This window comes from Camelus ferus, chromosome 15 (assembly GCF_009834535.1).
Source record: "Camelus ferus isolate YT-003-E chromosome 15, BCGSAC_Cfer_1.0, whole genome shotgun sequence".
Lineage (NCBI taxonomy): Eukaryota > Metazoa > Chordata > Mammalia > Artiodactyla > Camelidae > Camelus > Camelus ferus.
Window position 1 is genome coordinate 5,431,740 of NC_045710.1, and position 21,330 is coordinate 5,453,069.

The window sequence follows — 21,330 nt, forward strand, 5'->3', positions numbered from 1 at the left end:
GAAGAGATAATTCCGAACCATGAAATTCACTGAAGTAATTTCGGCTCAAATGCCATGTCAAATGACAAGCCTTGTTCTTTTCCACCAGGAAAGAAGTAGGTAACTATAGCACACGCTATTAAAATTGGAACTGAGTACAAGAGTAATCCTCTATTCATGACACTGATGAAAGATTTACTCTTTCATACCGTATTTGTTTGCTATCAACTATGTGTTGTCTCAGGTTTGTCTTCTCAGTCTCGGCGTTACTGGCATTTTTGGACACTACTGCTTTGCTGTAGGGACTGTCCTGTGCACTGTGGGATGCTTGGCAACATCCCTGGCCCTTACCCGTCAGAAGTCAGTAGCACACCCCTCTCCTTTATGACAACTGAAAATGTGTGTCCTGGGTGGCAAGTGAAAAAGGCATTTCAAGGACTGAGTGATCAAATGGGTTCAAGGGTGCTGAGAGGTTGAGGAACATGTGAAAGGAGGCTGACAGTCACATCTGCCAAAGTTAAGGGCAAACTTGAAAGAATGGCAGCAGAGCAGCAGTGGGTTAATTGATCCTTGTTACAAACTCTGCTACCATCCTACCTGAGCGTGGGGGAGGGAGTGCTGGGAGTCTAGGAGACAGGAGAACCCCACCGCCCCTGACAGAGAGTGGGAAAGGAAGTGGACGGAGGAAATGTGGCAGAGCTGTGGGCAAGTCTAAGGTCCAGAATGCTGAATTTGGGGTGACCAATTCAGAATGCGTCCAATTGGCAAGAGAGCGTTTTGTCCACTCTGCCCTCTTCTACTGTTGAGGCAGGCGGAGAGTTGGATTTAACCAGGTCTGGGGTTTTGTCAGGTGGCCACATGGGAGGGACGGGAAGACAGAGGCTGACTGTTAACAAGCAGTTACTGGAATGGACCGAGGACTCCCAAAGATCACAGAATCCAAATCAAATTAACCTCTCACAAACTAAATATATTCAAGTGTACATTCAAGACTGACTATAGTAAGTATCAAAACAGAATAATTTTTAAAATGGGGAAAATACAAGAATATTCTCAAGACCTACTTCCTGGATCAAAGGTGAACGCTTAGGGTAGGGTCTACCTACGGCACAAATCATCTCATTCTTCTGACAGCCATGCAGGTATCAGGTCTAGATTTGCAGGAAACAACGTGCTTTGCAGGAAGTTTTTCTTTAAGTAAAACAAGTATTTTATTTCTAATTATATTAGATTAAGACAGGCCCTGCCAAGAAATTAAGCTATCCCTTAGACGGGTCAACAGAGGACCTACAGTACGTGAAGCAGGGGCCTAGCCCAGAGCAAATTCCTCAAATAACCATGAGAATATCTTGCTGGTTCTTCCTTATTTCAAAACACAGCATCTAATTCCAGTACCTGCCATCAAGCTACCGGTCTTTAAGTGGTAGCTGCGATTATTACCCGTAATTACTACCCAAAGACCATAAGCCTTGCCTGTCTGCAGGGAACTCAGAGACTCGCAGCAGAGACAGAAAATTTCGCAGACAGCCTCACGGCACACAGGAGGTGCACACTGTACGATGGTATGTTCAAGGCACTGCGGGAGCCTCAGAAGGGATGCTCGGCTGGGGGAGGGTATAGCTCAGGTGACAGAGCACATGCCTAGCATGCACAAGGTCCTGGGTTCAACCCCCAGCACCTCCTCCAAGAACAAATAAATAAATAAACCTAATTACCTCCCCCACAAAAAATAAATAAATAAATAAAATTTAAAAAAAGAAGAAGAAGAAGGGAGCCCAGCCCAGCTAGATGTGGTGGCAGGAGGTGTGCAGAGGGAGGAAGGTTTGGTGTTCGTGAACTGAGCGCCTGCAGGAAGACAAGTCAGCCTTGGCCACGTGAGTAAGTGTGCGTCCCCAGCAGAGCGAGCGTGGACCACGGAGGAGACGATGCGGAGGCACGTACCTGACTGCCAAGCCTCTCTGCGAGGGAGTCAGTTCCTCATCCTTCCGAAACATCCCTGAGAAATAAAAGTAGATAATTTATCAATTATGATTTCTCCCAAGAAAAAAAAGGTATTTCCTCCCATTCGCTCTCATCACTTCCCTCATTTGAAATTCATGCTGTAATCACTATTTTGGCGTAACTAGCCCCCTTCGTTCTCCTTGCAACACAGGCCCAATCGTGCGAGAGCACCATCTGCACGCAAGCCAGCGCGTCTGTCCCTGTGTAAGATAAATAACACACATCAGGGAACTAGCTGGACTCCTTTCTAAAGGAAATTATTACTATGTCAAAAAATTCCCCAGTGCTAGCGTATTTAATAGTAAACATGATGACTTTTCAGAAGGAGACACCGAAGTGTTTCTATAATTGGATGGTTCCAATGACTAACCTCAGCGGTACAGACTAGCAGCCCGGAATAAAGCAGGGAAGGATCTCCTCACTCCTACGCGACTCTAGTGAATGGAACTGGACTTAATGTACCATCTTCGTCCACTTCATCACCTCCCCCAAACAGGAGAGTATTACTTACGATTACACACCAACTTGCTAGAGCTTAAATCCGATTTAAGGACCCAGGAGAGGTCTAAGGTAAGAGGCAACAGACTTCAAAAATACATGTAGGTCCCCCCAGGCAGATGGCACAGGATGGGCAACGGACACAGGGAGGCTGGAAAACCATCCGGGCTACAGATAAATGACTGTCCTGAAGGGGACGCTCCTGTAACTCTGGAGACCCAGAGTCCTGACTGCTGGCATTTGCTGTGGCACGGTGTCCGTTCAGAGGGTACAGAATACGAATACATAAATATTTACACTAAAAATATATGTAAGTGTGTGTGTGCATGTGTGTGTATAAGGGAGGTGGGGCAGGGGAAACCATTCACATCTGAGTAAGTGTGTAACACAGAGAAGAAGCAGGATCAATAAAACCTGGTTTAGACCAAATGTCTGTTTCCTTTATATTTTAAATTGTCACTAATGTGGGTCATATGTCTGAACTGCACTATTTTACTTTGTTTTTGTCACTGGACCGAATGCAAAATTAATAAACAGTGGAGGATGAGTACACTTTAATAACCTTAAGCAGAGTTAAATATTTTCCCATATCTTACCTCCACCCCTCTCCTTCCTCTAGTAGAGAGCAAAAATTATGGTTATACCTCAAATACAATCAGATAAGATTGTTTGAATACAACTTTTCCAGTGATGAAAAATTAATTTCCAAATTCTTACCATCATGAATTTCACAAGCCAAACTAGTGATCTTCTGGGTAATTATCATCATTGGGCTGTGACAAAATAAAAAAATAAGTATTTCAAAAGAAGACATTTTAAATGATACAACATATGAAAGTTTATTCTGTGTATGTGTACAAAATCCTGAAATTTTTTAACATTAAAAAAAAGACCCCCAGGTATTTCAAAGAGGTCACTCAGGAGCTGCCGTGTTTGGGGGAGGTTTAGGAGCTGGGAAACGGCGCCCCGCCCCTTACTTTAAAAAGCAGAAAGGCAGGAAGGAAGGAGGGGAGGAGGAAGGAAGGGAAGACAAGGCTCATCCTCCAGAAGAAGCCCCGCGTGAGCAGGGATGCAGCCCCGCCTCCTCCCTTCACGTTCTGGGACCTGAGGCCAGGGCTGAGGACCACACCGGCACCGGATGCCCGGCTACCGACTCTGACTCCGGATTTTTCAATAAACTGTGCTGGCTTTTGCCTCAAGGCTGAATTTAAAGATGGAAAGTAAGTTGCCAGGGAAAATAGGAATAGGTAGAAAATGAAGAGTCCGGTGGGGAAACGTGGAGCAAAACAGAAAGAGGGAAATGAGGAAAAAGGCGGAGGAGGAAGTCAGGATCCCCACTCCAGGCAGCAGGCCGGGGGCAGGGGGTGGGGGGTGCTGTTAAAACGCCCTAGAGCAGCACCTACCACCACAAACCACGCACACGCCACAGGAAGAGGACTTAGATCTATGTCACAAGCAAGAACATGGCCATTGTTCTTCCGTATTTCATAATCTCTAACTGAATGGATAACTTGGAAAGGAAAAAAAATCCACACAAGAAAACTACCAGGCTACATTTTCATCCTTTTTGCTAGTTTGCAGACATCAGCATTAGAGTACTAACCCTAAGCTACTTGTTGTATTTGGGGCTCTCAATAAGACAAGGAGTTAGTCGTGCTTTGGCTCAGGCAGGCGGTGAGCTCTCCCTCCTGGGAGCACGCCGGACCCCCCCACCCCCCAGGGAAAGGCTGCAGCAGGAGTGCGGCAGGGGGCTCAGACCCACAGGAAGACCCCGCCCCCACTGCTCAGAGCAGGAGACAGCATCCCCATCACCAGCATCTTTCAATGCATAAAGAAAGGAGGTGATTTCTCACCACGCCAGCAATGCCAGTGAGGGTTTATTTGAAGCGTTCAGACCACTGGCTAGGAGATGCCCAGACCCCAGAGCTCACAGCTCCTCCCCCACGTCACAGGCAAGGTCTTGCACAAAGCCCGCCAGGGGGTGGTCTGGTGGTGGTCTTCAACTCAAAGTGCGAAAGGAAGGAGGCTTCCTCCCGGGTTCCCTCAAAGCCAGGCCTTACATTTACACCACTCACTCTCCAGAAATGACTCCTCGGCCAGCCTGACCCCTAGGCTGCTTTCAACACCCAGTTGCCAGTTTAACTCTGCAAGATATTTTTACATGCCTTTGAGGATTGTAAATATGTCTTATAATTTCCATTTCCCTGGGGGAAAAGAATCATTTTTCTCACCCTCCCTAATTCCCTTCATAGTTTAGCTCAAAATGAATTATAATATACCCTTTAGCTCTAAATTTTAGTTCTCACAGCTCCTTAAAACATCACAAAAACAAATGATAAAATAATTATTAAATTTGTTTTATCAACTCAGTGACAAATTAAACCGTTAGGTCTACACACATAAGATGTTACAAAAAGGCAAGATTGTGCTTTTGGAGTTCACGCCCTCACTGTACACACTGGCTACCCGGGACCCCCATGCAAGTTCTCCTCCATCAGGTGTGTGGGACATAGGCTCTCCTGTGAAAGCGAGCTGGGCTGGGGACTGGGTGATGTGAGGCTGTACTGCTGGTACCAAGAATTATGCTCCCTAAAGGAGATGGAAAGATGGCAGGGAGCTCCGGACTCTCCACACGTGGCTCTCTCCACTTCAACTGCTCTTCCTGAAGCTGTTGTGCAAGATTCAAGTCTCAGCTGAGAAGTCCCTTTGTACGAGGGGTTGGGGACAGCTCTCCCTCAGACAGCCACCTCTGCCCAAATGCAACACACACCCTTCATTTCATCTCGGCTGCTTGTCTTGTTTCCTGCAATGAATTTTTCACATTCATGGGTGTTTCATTTATCAAATTATGGTGATGTTTTAAAATCTGTCTTTCCTTTTTGGAAGGTCCATGAGATAAAGACCTGACAGTCTTTCACCACGAATCTCTAGCACCTAGAACAGTGCCTGGCACAAGGTATGTGCTGAATAAGCATTTCTAAAATACCAAATAAACTGAATCTTCTGAGCGTCCAGTCAAGATCTAGTACTGTAGGTTGACTATACTCCCCCTGACCTGTCCGTTCTCATCTGTGCTTGAAAACATCTACCACACTGCTCTGCAGTTACTTATTTTTCTGTCACCACAAAAACCATGAACTCACTGCCTGATTTATCTCTGCACCTTCAGTACCTGACGTACAGTCAGGCTCAAAGTATTAACTGGTTTGCAAAAGAGTCTCACATCACTTTACTGACGATCCTTGACGCTGAACATTTCGTTTTAAAGGGGTGGCTGTCCCCTAGCCTTTGGTCCAGCCTGTCTCAGGTGCGGTCAGGGGTGGCTAACATGAGAGTAAAATGACAGAAGACGAAATTAGTGCTGAGGGACCGTGAAGGAGGATCTTGTAAAGAAAAGTAAAGAAGCACTACGGGGAAAGTTCAGTAAGGGATGAAGGGAGGAATGAGAGCTCAGAGAGTACAGCCGAGGGAAAACGGACAGGTGAGTCCATCACAGGCACATGTGCGCATGGGCGGGAGACAGACCAGAGTGACGCGGGGGGAGGACCAGCCTCACCCACTGCGCAGAACCCAGCGTGCGGGGAAAACTCTTCTAAATGAGGACAATCCCGCGGTTTACAAAGAGATAAACCGGAGTGAGTTTTCTTAACAGTGCAATTTTGTTCATAAATACCTGTCTGGTGACAATTAGAGTGACTTGCACAATTTTCACTTACACCTCTGCTGACACTTTAACGACCTGTTTGCTTTGCATCTAGCGGAGCCTCCAACATCTAATCGCTTCCCGGGTCCTAGGAAGTCTGCGATAACTTGACTTGAATCAGAAAGACTCCTGTTTCCCTGAGGGAGGCTATGCCATGCAGGAGGGGGAGAAGCCTTCAGCCTCAGCCCCTCCAGCAAGTGAGGTCAGGGCCTGGGTGGAGCCACTGGACCGTCCACGTGATGACATTGTTAGATTAAGGTGGAAGCACAGGAATTTTCTCCCGCTGACACTCTGCTAGGAACGTGGAAAGATACAGAGTCTAACTGTTCAAAATAAGTACTTTAACTGATGAAACAGTTTCAAGTAATATCAAAAAAATTATTCATCTGATGTAAAGTACCAAAACACTCTAGACTTCTTATGATTTTTTTAAAAAAGGATACAAATTAACTTTGGTTTTTTTTTTTAACTGAAACATTGACATGCATTTTTTTTCTCTACAAAGAACGAGAATCACAGGATTTAGTTCTATCACACAGTAAAACCCAACCTGTAGTAAAACATTAACTGACAGTGAATGCTAAAAAAGAACAATCACTTTCTGGGTTGTTCCATTATCTCCAGGAGACTGCTAAACTCTAAAGATACCTGTAAAGTAATGCTAAACTACATCTAAGAACCTACTAGGTACAAGGTCAATTTGTCACCTAGGGACAAGTGAACAGACGACAGAGGCAAACTGCTAATTGTCCACTCTCAGCCATCTCTAAGTACACAGGTGCTCGCTCCTGCACACACAGCAGAACCCGCTGACGCAGATGACCACCACGCACCTGACGCCAAAGGAATATGCAGTGAGAGACAAGGGAAAAGGCCGCTGGCTTCCGGGCCATTCATTCACTCATTCCCTTTACTCCCTCGCTCGGAAGACAAGTATTTAATGAGCACCTACAATGCCCCCGGTGCTGGGGATACGCCCTGAACACGAGAGGGTTCCCGCTGTCATGGAATTGAGGCTGTTCTGGAGAGAGAGGATAATGAACGAACTAACAGGTAAGTGTATCACCGCCAGACATTGCCAGGTGCTGAGCAGAACAAAGCAGGGCGGGGAGAGGGAGGGACGGGACGGGCGAGTGTGAGTCAGGGAGCAGCCCTGTGGAGGTCTGAGGTAAGAATGTTCCAGGAGAAAGAAAAGCAAGTTCATCAGCCTGGAGCGGGAAGACTGGGGAGGAGGCTGGTGTGACTGAAGCAGCTGAGTGAGGACGGGAACGTGCTGCAGACACACAGCAGCAGGGGTGGACCTGGGAGGCCTCGGCAGGGCGCCGTGAGCACGCTGGCTTCCACCTGAGAGAGACTGGGAACGACCGGAGGGTGACAGGCAGAGAGCTAACTTGGTTTTGAATGGATGTATTTGGGCTCTGGGTAGAAAAGACTGGGGGGTCCCAGGGTGAGGCTAAGAGGTGGAAGGGGATGGGGGCTCAGTTGGGGGTGACAGCACAGGAGGTCTGAGGTGGACGCCAGGCATCTTCTGGTGGTAAAGACGGCAGGATGCGATGATGATCCGATGATGAATTGGATACAGGGCTTGAGGCCTGAGCCCACCAAGGTTTCTGACCAGAGCAACTAATAGAAGGACGGAGCTGGCTGAGAAGGAAGGCAGGAGGAGCAGGGATTCAGTGTCAGGCAAGTCCAGTGCGAAACGCCTATGAGACAACAGGGCAGAAACGTGGGGAACAGACAGCTGGACACGTGAGTCAGGAAACAACTCAAATCCAGACTCACCACGTATCAGTGTAGAAGACTGGGGAGCTGTTTAACGTACCCCCAAGTTATTATTTACAGTAAGGGGAAAATAAAATCACTGTGTGGATTAAATAAAACAGCAATATGACAGATACTGTAAGCAGTAGCTGAGACACAGCAGATGTTTGATAAAACCTTCATTGAATAAAAACTAGAGAAGGGGGAGGGTGTAGCTCAGTGGTAGAGCACGTGTTTAGCATGCACAAAGTCCTGGGTTCGATCCCCAGTACCTCCGTTAAAATAAATAAGTAAATACATAAATAAAACTAATTGCCCCCCCCAAATAAAATAAAATAAAATAAAATAAATGTAAAAATAAATAAGTAAATACTAGAACTAAGAGAGAGAATGCATACTGGTGGTTACCAGGGGCTGGGAGGAGGTGCCAACAGAGGGAAAGCGTTTAATGTGTAAGAGGTTTGATTTTGGGAGATGGAAATGTTTTGGAACTAGATAGAAGTGGTGTTTGCACAACATCGGGAAGGTACTGAATGCCACTGAATTTTTCATTTTAAAATGGTTAATTTCTAGATTGTGAATTTCACCTCAGTAAGTTGTTTAAAGAAAGAATGAAATGCCAAAAAATAAAAATAAAATAAATAAATGCTGGAACTGCTACCGAGCACAAGGCACTGGAGGGGCACAACAATTCACTGTAAAGTGCTGTCTCTGAAGGAGCTTTCTCACTAAGAGGGGGGCTAGACAAGCATGCAAATAACTATATAAAAATGTTACTAGGAGCCAGATGAGATGTTTGAAGAAACGTGTAGAGAAATGAGAGAGAACTTCACACTAAGAAAACTGAGGGGAAAAACACCTCCAGCAGGAGTCTTTGCACCTGGGCCTTCAGGAGCGGGGAGGTGTGGACACGCAGGTCAGGTTGGGAGAGGGGCTCTGGGCAGGCAGCATCGGACGGGCCAAAGCATGAAGACAAGGAAGCAGTTACGTGCGGTTGCAGCATCAGACGAGATGGGCTGAGCGCCCAGGCGGGTTATCAGCTTTTTAGAGTCTTAGGACAACCTGCAGATTTCTGATACATATCACTATACCACGTTGCCTTGTGGACAAATCAAATCGGGGGAAAGGCTCAGGTAAGGAGGGGGACAGACGAATCAGACCACGTAACAGACCCACACCAGTCTCCTCTGGGTAACCTGAACTACATTAGCAGCAGCTAGGTGGAATGTTTCCCCAACCAAATGTAGGTCAAGGTGTCAGGAGCCGCTCCTGCAGGATGAAACACGATAGACGGAACACTGCCGTTTACGGGCTGAATAATTTACATCAGCCCCACTGACAGCACAGCCAGCCAGAGGGTGATAAGGAGCAGCAGGGGGCCTTCCAGGACTGGGCTCAGGGGCACACGGAGAAGGGGTGAGGCTTTCCACACGGCGGGGGAGGGGGAACCAGACAGTCGCACCTGAAGCTTTCAGACCAAATGGTCTCTCCCTTCTTCTGCTGGACAGGACCATCACCTACCAAAGTTCTTAGCACCGAGCAAAACACACAGCACTCGCTCAATACACCTTAGCTCAGTGAACACACAGGGGTAACCAGTAATAAAATACTTACTGAGCACCGGATCACTATCTGGTTAGCTCTACATATGTCCTTTTTTTTTCCTTCTAATAAAATTTTATTTTTTTATTTTTAAAATTTTATTTTTTATCTTTTTTGGGGGGGATAATTAGGTTTACTTACTTGTTTCTAGAGGTGGTGCTGGGACCCTGAGCCCAGGACCCCATGCACGCTAAGCATGCACTCTGCCGCCTGAGCGGTACCCTCCCCTACAATATATTCTTGATTGGAATGGAAAACATGGTCACATTTATCTTTTGGGGGGGATGTATTAACCAACCTTCAGCTCCACAAAAATCAACATATTCCAGTCAGAACTCATGGACTTCCTGCCCCCCAAAATCTGCTTCTGCTTCCATCTACAAGGAGGCAAGCACATGCCCTTCTTCTTCTGTCTCAATACCATTTATGGGATAATTGAGAGAGGCTCTCCCCACTGACCTGCAGTCCCAGCATTTTCATTCTGTACATGGACCTCCCATCTCCTGTCTGCCCCGCGGGCCTGCTTCTCTCCGCTGGCTTCTCTGACTCGTCTTCTCCCGTGTCCGCCCTACGCATTTGGCCGACGGCTGCTGCACAGACGGCGGCAGGTTTTTACACCGCACGTGCTACTTGGACGCATTCTTCTAGAGGAGCTTTTCAATCAATTCGTCTAATTTCTCTCAAAACCCCAATGTGAACTGCATTACACCTACTTAATCCGAGAAAAGCACCATCTTTCCAACACTGAATGTCACCTTCAGAATAAACAAGGTGTTTCTCCAGTAAGTCTTCTTTAACTGCCGATGGTAAAGTTTTATGGTTTTTTGCACAGAGGCCCCTGCATTTCTTTTCACAGGTGTTCCTAGATATTTCATAGTTTTTATTGTTTTTGAAACTAGGGTCCTTTTTCTATTATATTTCCTAACTGGTTATGGCTGATATAAAAGGAAGGTACTGAACTGTTTTATACTCTCTTGAACCTGTCTTCTGAGCCCCACACGAAAGTTAACAATCTAGCTTTTCAACCTTTCTGCAAACTGGAGCTTCTATTAAGAGGCAGGTCCGTTTTTATCTAATCAATATTTTAAATGCACCCTGAATCAACCAACCAACCAATCTATCTACCTACCTCTCTACCTACCTACCTCCCTACCTACCAATCTATCTACAGACACACACAGGCACACACACAGCATCAGTGTTCCACACCTCGTGCAGGTAACATTGCCCTACACAAAAGAGCGCCCCTGTGATCCCTCAGCAAGAGCCTGGCTTCCCTTCCTGTGCTTCTAACTTCAGGGCAACGGGACAGCCGAGCATAAAGGACGGGTCACTCTGTTCAGTTCCATTCTCCTCAGACAGCCAGCACTTTGGACAGCTGTTACATTCACTCTAATTAGGATCAAGTCAGGGTATTTTCTGTTCACGTGTTGTAAGACACTCAAGGCTTCTAAATGCTCTTGTCTCCTGCATCCATTGAAAAAAAAGAAAAGAAAAAGAGTCTTAATTTTAACCTCACTCTGCCAGGATGGTCTCCTGGACCTCATCTGTCTCTGTCTAATCTTTATCTGTTCAAATGTTTTCTCTATAATAGATAAAAATTACACATTGAAATTGAGAGTTTTATATTAGGTTGTCCACCTTTAAAATGCTATGTTGGTTTTTTTCAACATACTTAAATATTTTAAATTGTATTTAAATAAAAATTTTAATTTCAGCAGAATACTTAAAGCCATGTCACATAAAACTTTTTAACATGCATTTTGCTTTTACTGTAAACTAGCCTCTAAATTGTGGGGTCATGCAACAAGTCTTTTCCAACAGAACGGGAGAAAAAGTGCAGGCATGCTCTCTCCTTGCTCACACGCGACACCAGACACACCCCTCCATCAACTTAAGAGGATTCCAAAGACCCTAAAGGAGGGGGGACCACAAGAAAGAAGACGGCTGGTTCCCTACATGATTGTGGGGAGCAGAGGCCCCCTCCTCAGTGGTCTGTGTTGTGAGTGAGAAATAAACTTTGATTAAAAATTTCAGTGGAAATTATGTTGCTGTTTTGATAGGAGTCAGCCTATCCAGAGAGTGACAAGAGTTTAGAACAGCAGATCAGGGAAATAAAAAAGGACTAAGATTAAAATGGAGGGGTTAGGAGGACCCAGCAAACACGGGGTCTCACAAATTTGTACTTGGACCAGTCCATATTAATGAATTCAACTCAGCTATGTTAAATTACTTACTAAACCTGGAGGCTTAAAAATATAAGCTGTCAGTCTCTACTTTCATTACCCTAGGATGCCAACATGTGACCTGGGTTACCTCTTCAAGTTCACCAAGATTCTCATGGTGGCCCAATATAATTACTGATTCTGCTCATTAGCTCTTTTCTTCAAGAGTTCCTGTTATTTATAAGCTAGATCACCAGCATCTACTCTCCTTTTCTGAATTCTAAGTGTATTTCTCAATTCTATTCAATATGTTAATTTGACTAACTAGTTATTTTAGTACATTTAATCAATTTTGCTTTGCCTTGGTTTTGTTTGTTCTTTTGGATGCAGTCTCCTTTCATCCAAACCTATTTTTAAAAATCTGTTTAATAGAAGTAAAAATCCACTTTAGCCTCATTAAGTAGAAGAAGATATTTTATCTTCTTAAATTCTCTTGTTTCATAACAGTGATTTTTCTCTAAGCTCATACAGCTTTGGTCCTTTTCTACTGTTGAACACTTTTTATTTTCACAGATGTCATGATTTGTTTTGTTTCATTTTTCCCACTTACTTATCCTTAAACTGCATTTACTGGTAATTATTTATACATCCAGATGACCCAAGACTGACTCTAAAGCAGGTCTTCTGCATCTTGTTCAATAGAGAAAGCTGTCGGCTTGACATAAAGACTACAGAGGTTTATCTTCAACTTCCTCACCCGGTACCCAGGTGTCAGCAGGTGTCTCTTTATAAAGATGGTGAGCAAGTTCATTCATAAGGATATGGACTGAATTTATCTCATAACAGACAATCAGGAAAAAGAGCCACCCAGTACCACGGAGGGACTAAAGCTCCTTTGAAGGAATAAGTGCCGGAAGCTATTTCCACCAGTCAGCAGAACACTGAATATAAGAATGTAAAACATTCCATGGAAGGGAAATGTACAGAAATAAATTACATGCTCAAGTGCCCTCTCCAGGAAATCCAGACTGAAAAGCTAGTCCAAGGATCTTTGGTCCAAAGAAAGTCCCACAGCGGGTGAAAAAGCAAGAACAAGCAATCAGATGTCACATAGAAGCTGGTGAAATGACCGTACGAAAGGGACTCCAAGGAAGAGAGGAGAGAAGGAAGGAGGGGAAGAGGGAAGGAGGGAGGGAAGGAGGGAAGGAAGGAAGGAAGGAAGGAAGGGAGGGAGGGAGGGAGGGAGGAAGGAAGGAAGGAAGGAAGGAAGGAAGGAAGGAAGGGTAACAAGGATGCAGGCTCAAAGGGGCTGACTTTCAAAAGTTACAAGTGACTGCGGAAATTTCTATCAGAATTGGAAAATGGTTTCAGTATCATAATGTCATATTAACAAATTTAATTGCCATATATTTAGACATTTTATATATAACAATTTTAAAAACCAGGTTATTTCTGTGAATTACACAAAAGACCACTTTTTTCAAGAAAAAAATGCTAAATTCATAAAAGAATTTTCAACTAAGAGAGTTTTTCTCTTGAACTACTAAATGCAACTAATTTTTGTCCTTTAACCAACATATTAGGAGAGATAAACAGGCTACTGAATCAAAGTTTTCATCTTACCCTGAAAAATCAGCAGAATATTGTCCATAATCAAAGATATAGACTCTAGAAATTTGGCATACTGTGAGGTATCCCAAAGCAAAGACAAAACAATATCTGGAAAACAAAAACAAGCTAGATTAGTGAAATAAAAAGATTCATTTTATTAAAGAATACATTTTAAACTAATTTATTAACTAGACGGTATGGTTCAAAAATTAAACATTACTAGATCTACTCCACAAATAGCTTTCTTCAATAAATTATAAAAACTTCACTAGTGTCTGCTACAGTTAACTTGAATTTTATACCATCTCAATGGTAAATGCATTTAATTCCTACCTTTATTCATTTTTTCTTTCCATAAGGCCTCCATACACCTCATAATATATCTGAAGTCACGCTCACAGCATAAAACTGAATACAGTGAGTATTTGTGTCTGTTCTATTTATTCCTCCTTCTCTCTAAAAAACAAAATCTAGCCAGAAAATATTTGGCTAAAATATACATTAAGCAAGTTCTTAATAGGGATTTTTAAAACTTGTCCTCAATCACCTTAAATCATAAACACTTAGTGCGGATCAAGTGGTATTTATTCACATTTTATAATCATAAACACTTAGTAATTTTCAATCTTAAGATGCATGGGAGAGAGTTGTAATAATTAAAAATATAGTATGGGGAAGAAGAGAATTTATGTATCAATAGAAGAGAATAGAAATACAGAAACAGAAGCTAGAATATACAACACTGCATAAGATGGAGGCTGCAATGCAAATTAGCAGGATTGGATGAATTCTCAACAAATTTGGGTGGGGAAAGGGAGCCATCCCTTCATGTAAACAATTCTATATGGATTAAAGAATTATATATACAATATGAAACGAAAACGAGTGGGCTGTGGATAAATATTCGAGTGTTCTCAAATTGGGGGAGGACTTTCTAAACATATATAATATAGAAGAAATCAACAGAAAAAAAGCCAATGTATTTGGCTAAGTTAAAATCTTAAACTTCTCATGTAGATAATTCAGGTGGCTCTATAAAAAGGTTCTTTCAAACTTTGGATAATCTAAATAGGTAATTCAGATCTACTGGAATTATTCCTGAGCAAAGAAAAAGGGAGGAAAGCTTCCTAATTCAAACGATTTACAGAGCTAGCTCGTTCCTGACAGCTACAGCTGATAGAATCACACACATGCATGTGCACACACAGCGCCGACAAAGCAAACGTCACGTAATTTCTAAAAGTCACATCGCAGATTGCATTTTCCAAAGACAACTGCAACAACGTCCTTCCATTCACATGTTCCTCTACAACCTTACCTTCTGTTCCCTCATCAAGAGGAAAAGTGTTTCTCTATCCACTTTGAATCTGGGTTGGCCCTCTAACTTAGCACTGACCAGTAGATGATGGCAGAAGGAACACTTCGCTAGTCCTGGCGGAGTTCACAATTAGCCTGGGGGTTTCCACTTCTACCTTTTGAAGCTGGTGGTCAGGAAAGCAGTGTGACTGTCCCAAGACCATCACGCGTAGAGTTTCTGGAGGACGAACATGTCAGAGAGAGGGGCACCAGGGAGAGCTAAGTCTTCAGATGTGTTATGGGAAGAAGCTGACGTCAGATGAAAAAGAGGTATCAATCCATCTGAACCCTTCCTGAATTCCTGACCCACAGAATCATAAGCAAGATAATATACCAGTTTCTTTTAAACCACTGTGTTTTGATGGAGGGACATAATCAGAACAGAAACTAGTAAGTGAAAACAGGATGCTACCTTGGGAAAAAGCTAAAACACACTCACTGGCTTTAGGATGAGTAGCAGGTGGCAGCAGGAAAGGTGTCGAGGAGATTGCCAGCAAAGACCTGGAGGGCAGTGAGGAAACAATACAGGAAACAGAGAAAGGGCAACTCAGACTGTACAGCAGCAGAACCTGAGAACTGCTGCCTGTTGAAATAGGGAACGTAAGAAACATACCCCATAAAAGCGCCAACAGGTTTCTCTGAGATGCATACAACAAGGTATGGGTAAAGAGAGATAAACTAAAAAGGAGAAGTGTTCAGGGTTTGAGCAGAATTCAGAAAAAAATAGAAAGGACTCAGGATAGTCTTTCTGGTCAACAAAACATCCCTATAGCAATTAGGGTAAAGATGAAGTCAAGGGTACTCTTTGATGACACTTCAGAAAGATTTAAGGCCACATCTTCATAGGTCCTCAGATTTTAAAAAAAAGAGCTTCTAAGAATCTTAAGGGTATAGACCTCTTAGACTCTCTGCTAGACAAGAACATTGTTAAGAACCTTAACGATGCTGTCCCACAGCTCTTTCTGACCAAAATAAAAAAGAGACTGTCTAAAAAAGATCTGTGAGTGCAGCTTCTGTCTAATGCAGGAGATTGCAATTAGAAAGATAGGAAGCCCATATCATTTTTAAGGGAGTTATATGAGATCGAACTCAAAATGAAAATAGATCTTGAGGTCCTCCATTACCTACTGTTAGGTAGCAAGCTAAGAAAACCATTTCACTGAAAAATCTGGTTATTGCTTATGAAAAAGGAAGGAAAGCTCAGGGTATGAAGTCAAGAGCCCAATGGGTGAAGCCAAGAGCCACAGAGAACCATCTGTAGGGATTAGATCTGGGCCCTAATCACGGAGGTGATAACAGGAGTCTGTCCGGATTTCACAATTGCTATGGACCAGGGATTGCTAAGTGACCTGCATTCCTCTTTTATTTGAAAAGAAAGGTCTATCACAGTTATCCTATCACTGTTCACCACTGTATACTGGGTACACCAGGGGCCCTGAACTTGACTCTAGTTTACTGGTCCTCCCATGGAGAACTGCACTTTAAGAACCACACCCAAGAAGCCTCACCCACACTAGATCTGACTTAGATGACAGGATAGAGATCTTGAGCTTGATGCCATGAGATGAGACGCTGGGGATCTGGGGAGGGGAGTGTATTTTTTCTGTGGGATGAATGAGTGTGAATTGTGAGGCCAGAGGACAGACTGTCTTCTGAGACTGCTGCCCCCAGGTGCAACCCTCCCTGTTGCACATGTAGCTTGTACATCAAGAGCTGGAATATAATTCTTCTCACCTTGAATCTGGGTGAGATTTAATAATTTGGTTTATCAACAGAATACAATGGAAATGACTTCCTGAAACTTTAAGGCTGGGTCATAGGAAGTCTTGCTGCTTCCTCCTGGGTTTCTTGGAACGTGTGTACTTAGCAAACTCTCTCTGAGCCCAGCCACCACGTGTGAGCAGCCTGAGCCCACATGGAGAGGCAACGTGTCGGTGCTCCAGTCAATAATCCCCACTGATCTCCCAGACAACAGCCAGTATCAACGGCCAGCCTTAGAAGGAGCCCTCTTGGATGTCAAGCAGTCATGCTTTCAAATAACTGCAGTTCCAGCCAATATTTAGTAACAACTGCATGAGACCCCAAGCAAACACTGTCCAGCTGACTCTACTCAACACATAGAACCATGAAAAACAATAATAAAGTGTTGTTAAACCACTAAATTTGGGGTGGTTTGTCATGCTGCAATAAATAACTGAAATAATTCCTTAGTAAGACTTTAGTACACTAAAACTAATTGTAATTTAAAATGAGACACCTCAACCAAACAGGGGTTATCTGATAAATGCAAAAATTATTCAGTATAGGAAGACTAGTTAACATGTGTCATCAAAGTGATGACTCAAAGGGAGAAAATAGTTAGATACATTAAAAAGCATCTAATAAAATTCAATAATGTTTTCACCAAACAAATAGAACTCTTAGTAAACTAAAGGCAAAGGATGTTTTATGAACGTTGAAAAGAGCTGTCAAAACAGCCAGTACTTTGTCAGCCTGCAACACTAGTACTTCGTGGAAGCAAGCATATGAAAGCGTTTGAGGCAGGAAAGGGAGGTGTGCGTGTTAGCACGGACTGCCTTACTTTTAGACTTCTTTTGAAAATTCAAGTAACATTAAAGTCCACTCTCCTTACATTAATCTCTAAATTTAACACCATAATCCCAATCAAAATCCCAACGATACTTTTGGTGGAACCTGGTTTGTTGATTTTCAAGGTCTTCTGTAAAACTTCACAAACCTATGCTGAGGAACCTGCCTAACCCGACCTGGTCAAAGCCTATGTCGCCATAATTGATAAGGCAGCGCTGACTCAGAAACAGACCAAAAGATTAATCAAAAAGAGAAGAAAGTCCAAAAAAAGACTCCCTGTACAACTGAAAGTTTTGTTTATTATAAAGCTTACATATAAAGGTAGTGGGAAAAGGGTGAATGAGGTGAATGAAGTTTAAAAAGTTAGCTCTCCTTTCAGAAATAAAAATCATTTTCCAGTTCACACTACACACATGCACACAAATCCGGTCAGGTTATGAAAAGACCTAAATGTAAAAAATAAGGCAATAAAAAGTCTAGAATAAAATACAAAAGAACATCGTCAAAATCCTGGAACTGGAGAAACCTTCATAAGTGTGACAAAAATGATAATTGCCATGAAGTGTGACAGTATTTATCATATGGAAATTATTGGAAATTTCCATATGGCAAATAACATAAAATTAAATAAGTAACAGAAATTATTTACTCCATATAGGTTAATATAGATAACAAAGAAATTCTACAAATCAGCAAGAAAAGAATGAAAAATTCAAGTGAAAAAATGGATGAGAATGTGAATGAGCAAATTACAGAATACAAAAATTCTAACGGCCAGACCATTTAGAAAAATAAATTAGATTCAAGATAAAGGACTGATCAGGAAATAGTAATAATAATCCAGAAATGCATATTAGAATGATAATATTTGATTTATCAAATACAATTAGCAAAAGTTTAAAAGTAGACAATATCCAGTTTGGGTGGGGGAAACTGGCATTCTCAAACACAGTTGGTAGGAACGAAATTTTAAACCTCTTTTTTGGTGGGTGATTCTGCAGTAGACATCAGAATTTGTACATACTCTCCAAACTGCCGATTTCACTTTAAGAAGTCTATCCTAAAAAACAGAAACACTTATTATATGCACAAGGATACAAAGATATTCACTATAGCACTATACTTAATGACAGAAATGGAAAACCAGCTAAAGGTTTCCAATGATATTAATTAAAATAAATGGAAATCATAAAATAAATAGAATGCCACACCACAGAATTCAGCACCGGTGAATAAAGAGACATGCATATGTATATATAATGAAAATCAGAGTTAAGTGGAAAAAGTAAGCTAAAGAACAGTGTGCTTAAAATGCAATTCCACTTTACAGACAAATCTCTATGCCTGTACCCAAACGTGTGTGTATATGTAAACATATACAGATGCGTCATGGAAAAGTTCTGGAACAAAACTGCAGTAGACACTCTTGGCTGACTCACTCCATAGGCATTTCCATCTCCGGTCACCCTTGCTCTCCTTTCCACAGAGGCCAAAGGCTAACTATCCCATTTCCCAGCCTCCCTTGCAGTTCGAGGTGCTAAGACACAGAGGTGCCCGTGAGAGGTACCAGCAGTCTGCTGAGGCTGCTGGGAGGGACAGATTGTGTCGTCCACTGCGGTGACCATCTGCAAGAGTGTTCCAGATCTGATGCATACCAGCTCATGAGAGTTGTTACATTTTTCAGCAATTTCTGTAAACTGGTTGTTAAACTCAGCCATTACTAAAAACTAAATGATATAAATGCAAAATTAAATAAATTATATTACATAGGTAGTAAATGTTCAAAACTCATCGCTTCCCAATTACTTCTTTTTTAAAATTTTTTTCAGGGGGAGGTAATTAGGTTTATTTATTTATTTTTTAATAATTTTTTTAAATGGAGGTACTGAGGATTGATCCCAGGACCTCATGCATGCTAGACATGCACTCCACCACTGAGCTATATCCCCAGACCCCCAACTACTTTTTGACTTTTGCTATTGGCTGTGCTCTCGAGGTGGCTGACAGCTCCTGGGCCTGTGTGGTAGCAGTGGTACATGACAGAGAGTGAATGAGCATCTCTTCCCGATTTCACACTCAGAGGTGCCAAGTTAGTAGCTTAAAATCCACCATGGTGAAAGTATTTACAACTTGAAAATTGGCAAACATCATAGATTGTTTAGACCAGGGATCATCAAATCTCGCCCTGCCTGTTTTTATAAATGCAATGTTATCTGACCACACCCGTGCCTGTCTACCTACAGACTGACTGTGGCTGCTCCGGCCTTAAAGCAGCGGGCTGGGGCTGAACAGCTGCGCAGCGCCCGCGGGGCCATCAAAGACTCAAATGTTTACTATCTGGCCCTTTACGGGAAAAGTTTGCTGACTCAAATTAGAAGTAATGAAGGGAATGCAAATAATGCACATTAAACTTTAAAAAGTATGTCATGACTGATGACCCGTAGCGATCACACTGTGAATAGCTAAAAAAAAGAGATCGTATTCTTCCTGTATCCAAAAACCATGATTCAACTCAGCAAAGAAACGACTCACATTATGGATAAATGAGTGAAGTTCCAACATGTGTCTTTATCGTTTCATTTTCAACTTATTCATTATGTAAATAAAAATATCAACCGACATTCCTAATGGAACCACATTTGTTTGTCCATGATGTAAGCAACTTCTTTACTGAATTGGACAAACCTTGTAATCTGATTCTGTCAAATCATTGTTGAATTGCAACCATACATTAGATAGAAGAGTCTATCAAAAAAAAAAAAATCAATGAAAGCGCCGTGTGAGAAAGCAGAAGAGGTCAGATGCAGCTGGTGTGGCATAAATTCCTTCTGCCCTGGAACATGGACGGCTGCGGCACCAACCATCGTGCATAACGAAGAAGCAAGCTAACAGGCGAAGCGCAGCAGAGCAGAACGAGAGAGAAACCTGCTTCTCTTCTAATGACACTGTTGAGCGGCTACCCTGGCTCTGAAGCACCTAAATCCAGAAAGAATCCCAGGCGGTGGGTTTTTCCCTATTACTTTGTGCAACTGAAGTGCATTCCTAACTGATACCAGAGCGCATCAGATTTTCATTGTTATCTTTCCTTTTGTGTTAGGCTGCAGAAGGGTGATGGGGAAAGCCTCTGGTTTTCCCAGTTTGTACATCAGCAGAGGAAAGCATATATGTAAGCCACTATGTATGTGCACAACGTTACTGTAAGTGTCAGGACAAGGGCATGAATTTCACTGAATGTCTTCAACAGAAAAATACACACACACATAAAATCCAAGCAGACCTGACCTAGATTTAAATAACAGCCCCATCATTTTTTACTATTCCTATCTGTATGATCTTAAGAAAGTTACTTTACGTCCGAACCCTATAAAAAGCAGACACACGGGGATCCTGACTGTTCTAACTCAATCACTGTGGTCTTGTCCTCTCTGCAACTGAGCAGTATACGGGTCGACATAAAATGTAGGTCTGGTCAATGAAATATGACACAGGGCTTCTTCCTTCTCAAAGTCTGACACTTGCTACTGTCGTGTGGGTAAGTCCAGCAGCCACCTTCACAGCTTGTAAAAGGAGCTAGCCTACAGACAATGTGCTGAGATGGCGAAGCAGAAAAGCTAAATAAAGCAAAAAATAGAACTTTTCGATGCCCTCATTAAAACTGAGTTGCTGAGTTAACCAAAATGAGCTACCCTGCCTCATGACTTCTTTGAGAGAGAAATCTTTCTGTACTGTTATACCATTATACCACGAGTCAGGATTTCTGCTCTCTGCAGCTTTTAAAAGCATCCTGTTACTAGTATTACTTATAATGAAATTAAATCAGCAACACTCGAAGAGTTCCAGAGAGAACCTTTTCTTATTCACTAAAATATAGATGTTGAAATGTTGAATTGCTCCCTCATTTTAAAAAGAGAAGCCAGATCTAAAATACCCATTCTCTAGATATTAGACATGAAGTGAAAATTGCTCAGGGAAAGACAAGGGCTCGGGGACTATGGGAATTAGTGAGCTAGAAAAGCTGACAACTGAGAAAGAATTTTTCCTAAATGAGGAAAACAGGCAACATCA

General features: G+C 42.6%; 1 protein-coding gene across 5 annotated transcripts in view; it reads right to left on the reverse strand.

Annotated features, from left to right (window-relative positions):
- MBOAT2 (membrane bound O-acyltransferase domain containing 2) overlaps positions 1-21,330 on the reverse strand; it is a 110,849-nt gene that overhangs the window by 21,010 nt on the left and 68,509 nt on the right. For 3 of the 5 annotated variants that reach the window (XM_032496981.1, XM_032496986.1, XM_032496982.1), the window contains 3 exons: positions 13,333-13,428; positions 3,196-3,251; positions 1,921-1,975 (listed from right to left, as the gene is read on the reverse strand). In XM_032496981.1, coding sequence (XP_032352872.1) covers positions 1,921-1,975; positions 3,196-3,251; positions 13,333-13,428 — 207 coding nt within the window. The remainder of the gene's footprint in view (positions 1-1,920; positions 1,976-3,195; positions 3,252-13,332; positions 13,429-21,330) is intronic. The other 2 variants (XM_032496983.1, XM_032496985.1) reach the window with 1 other exon arrangement.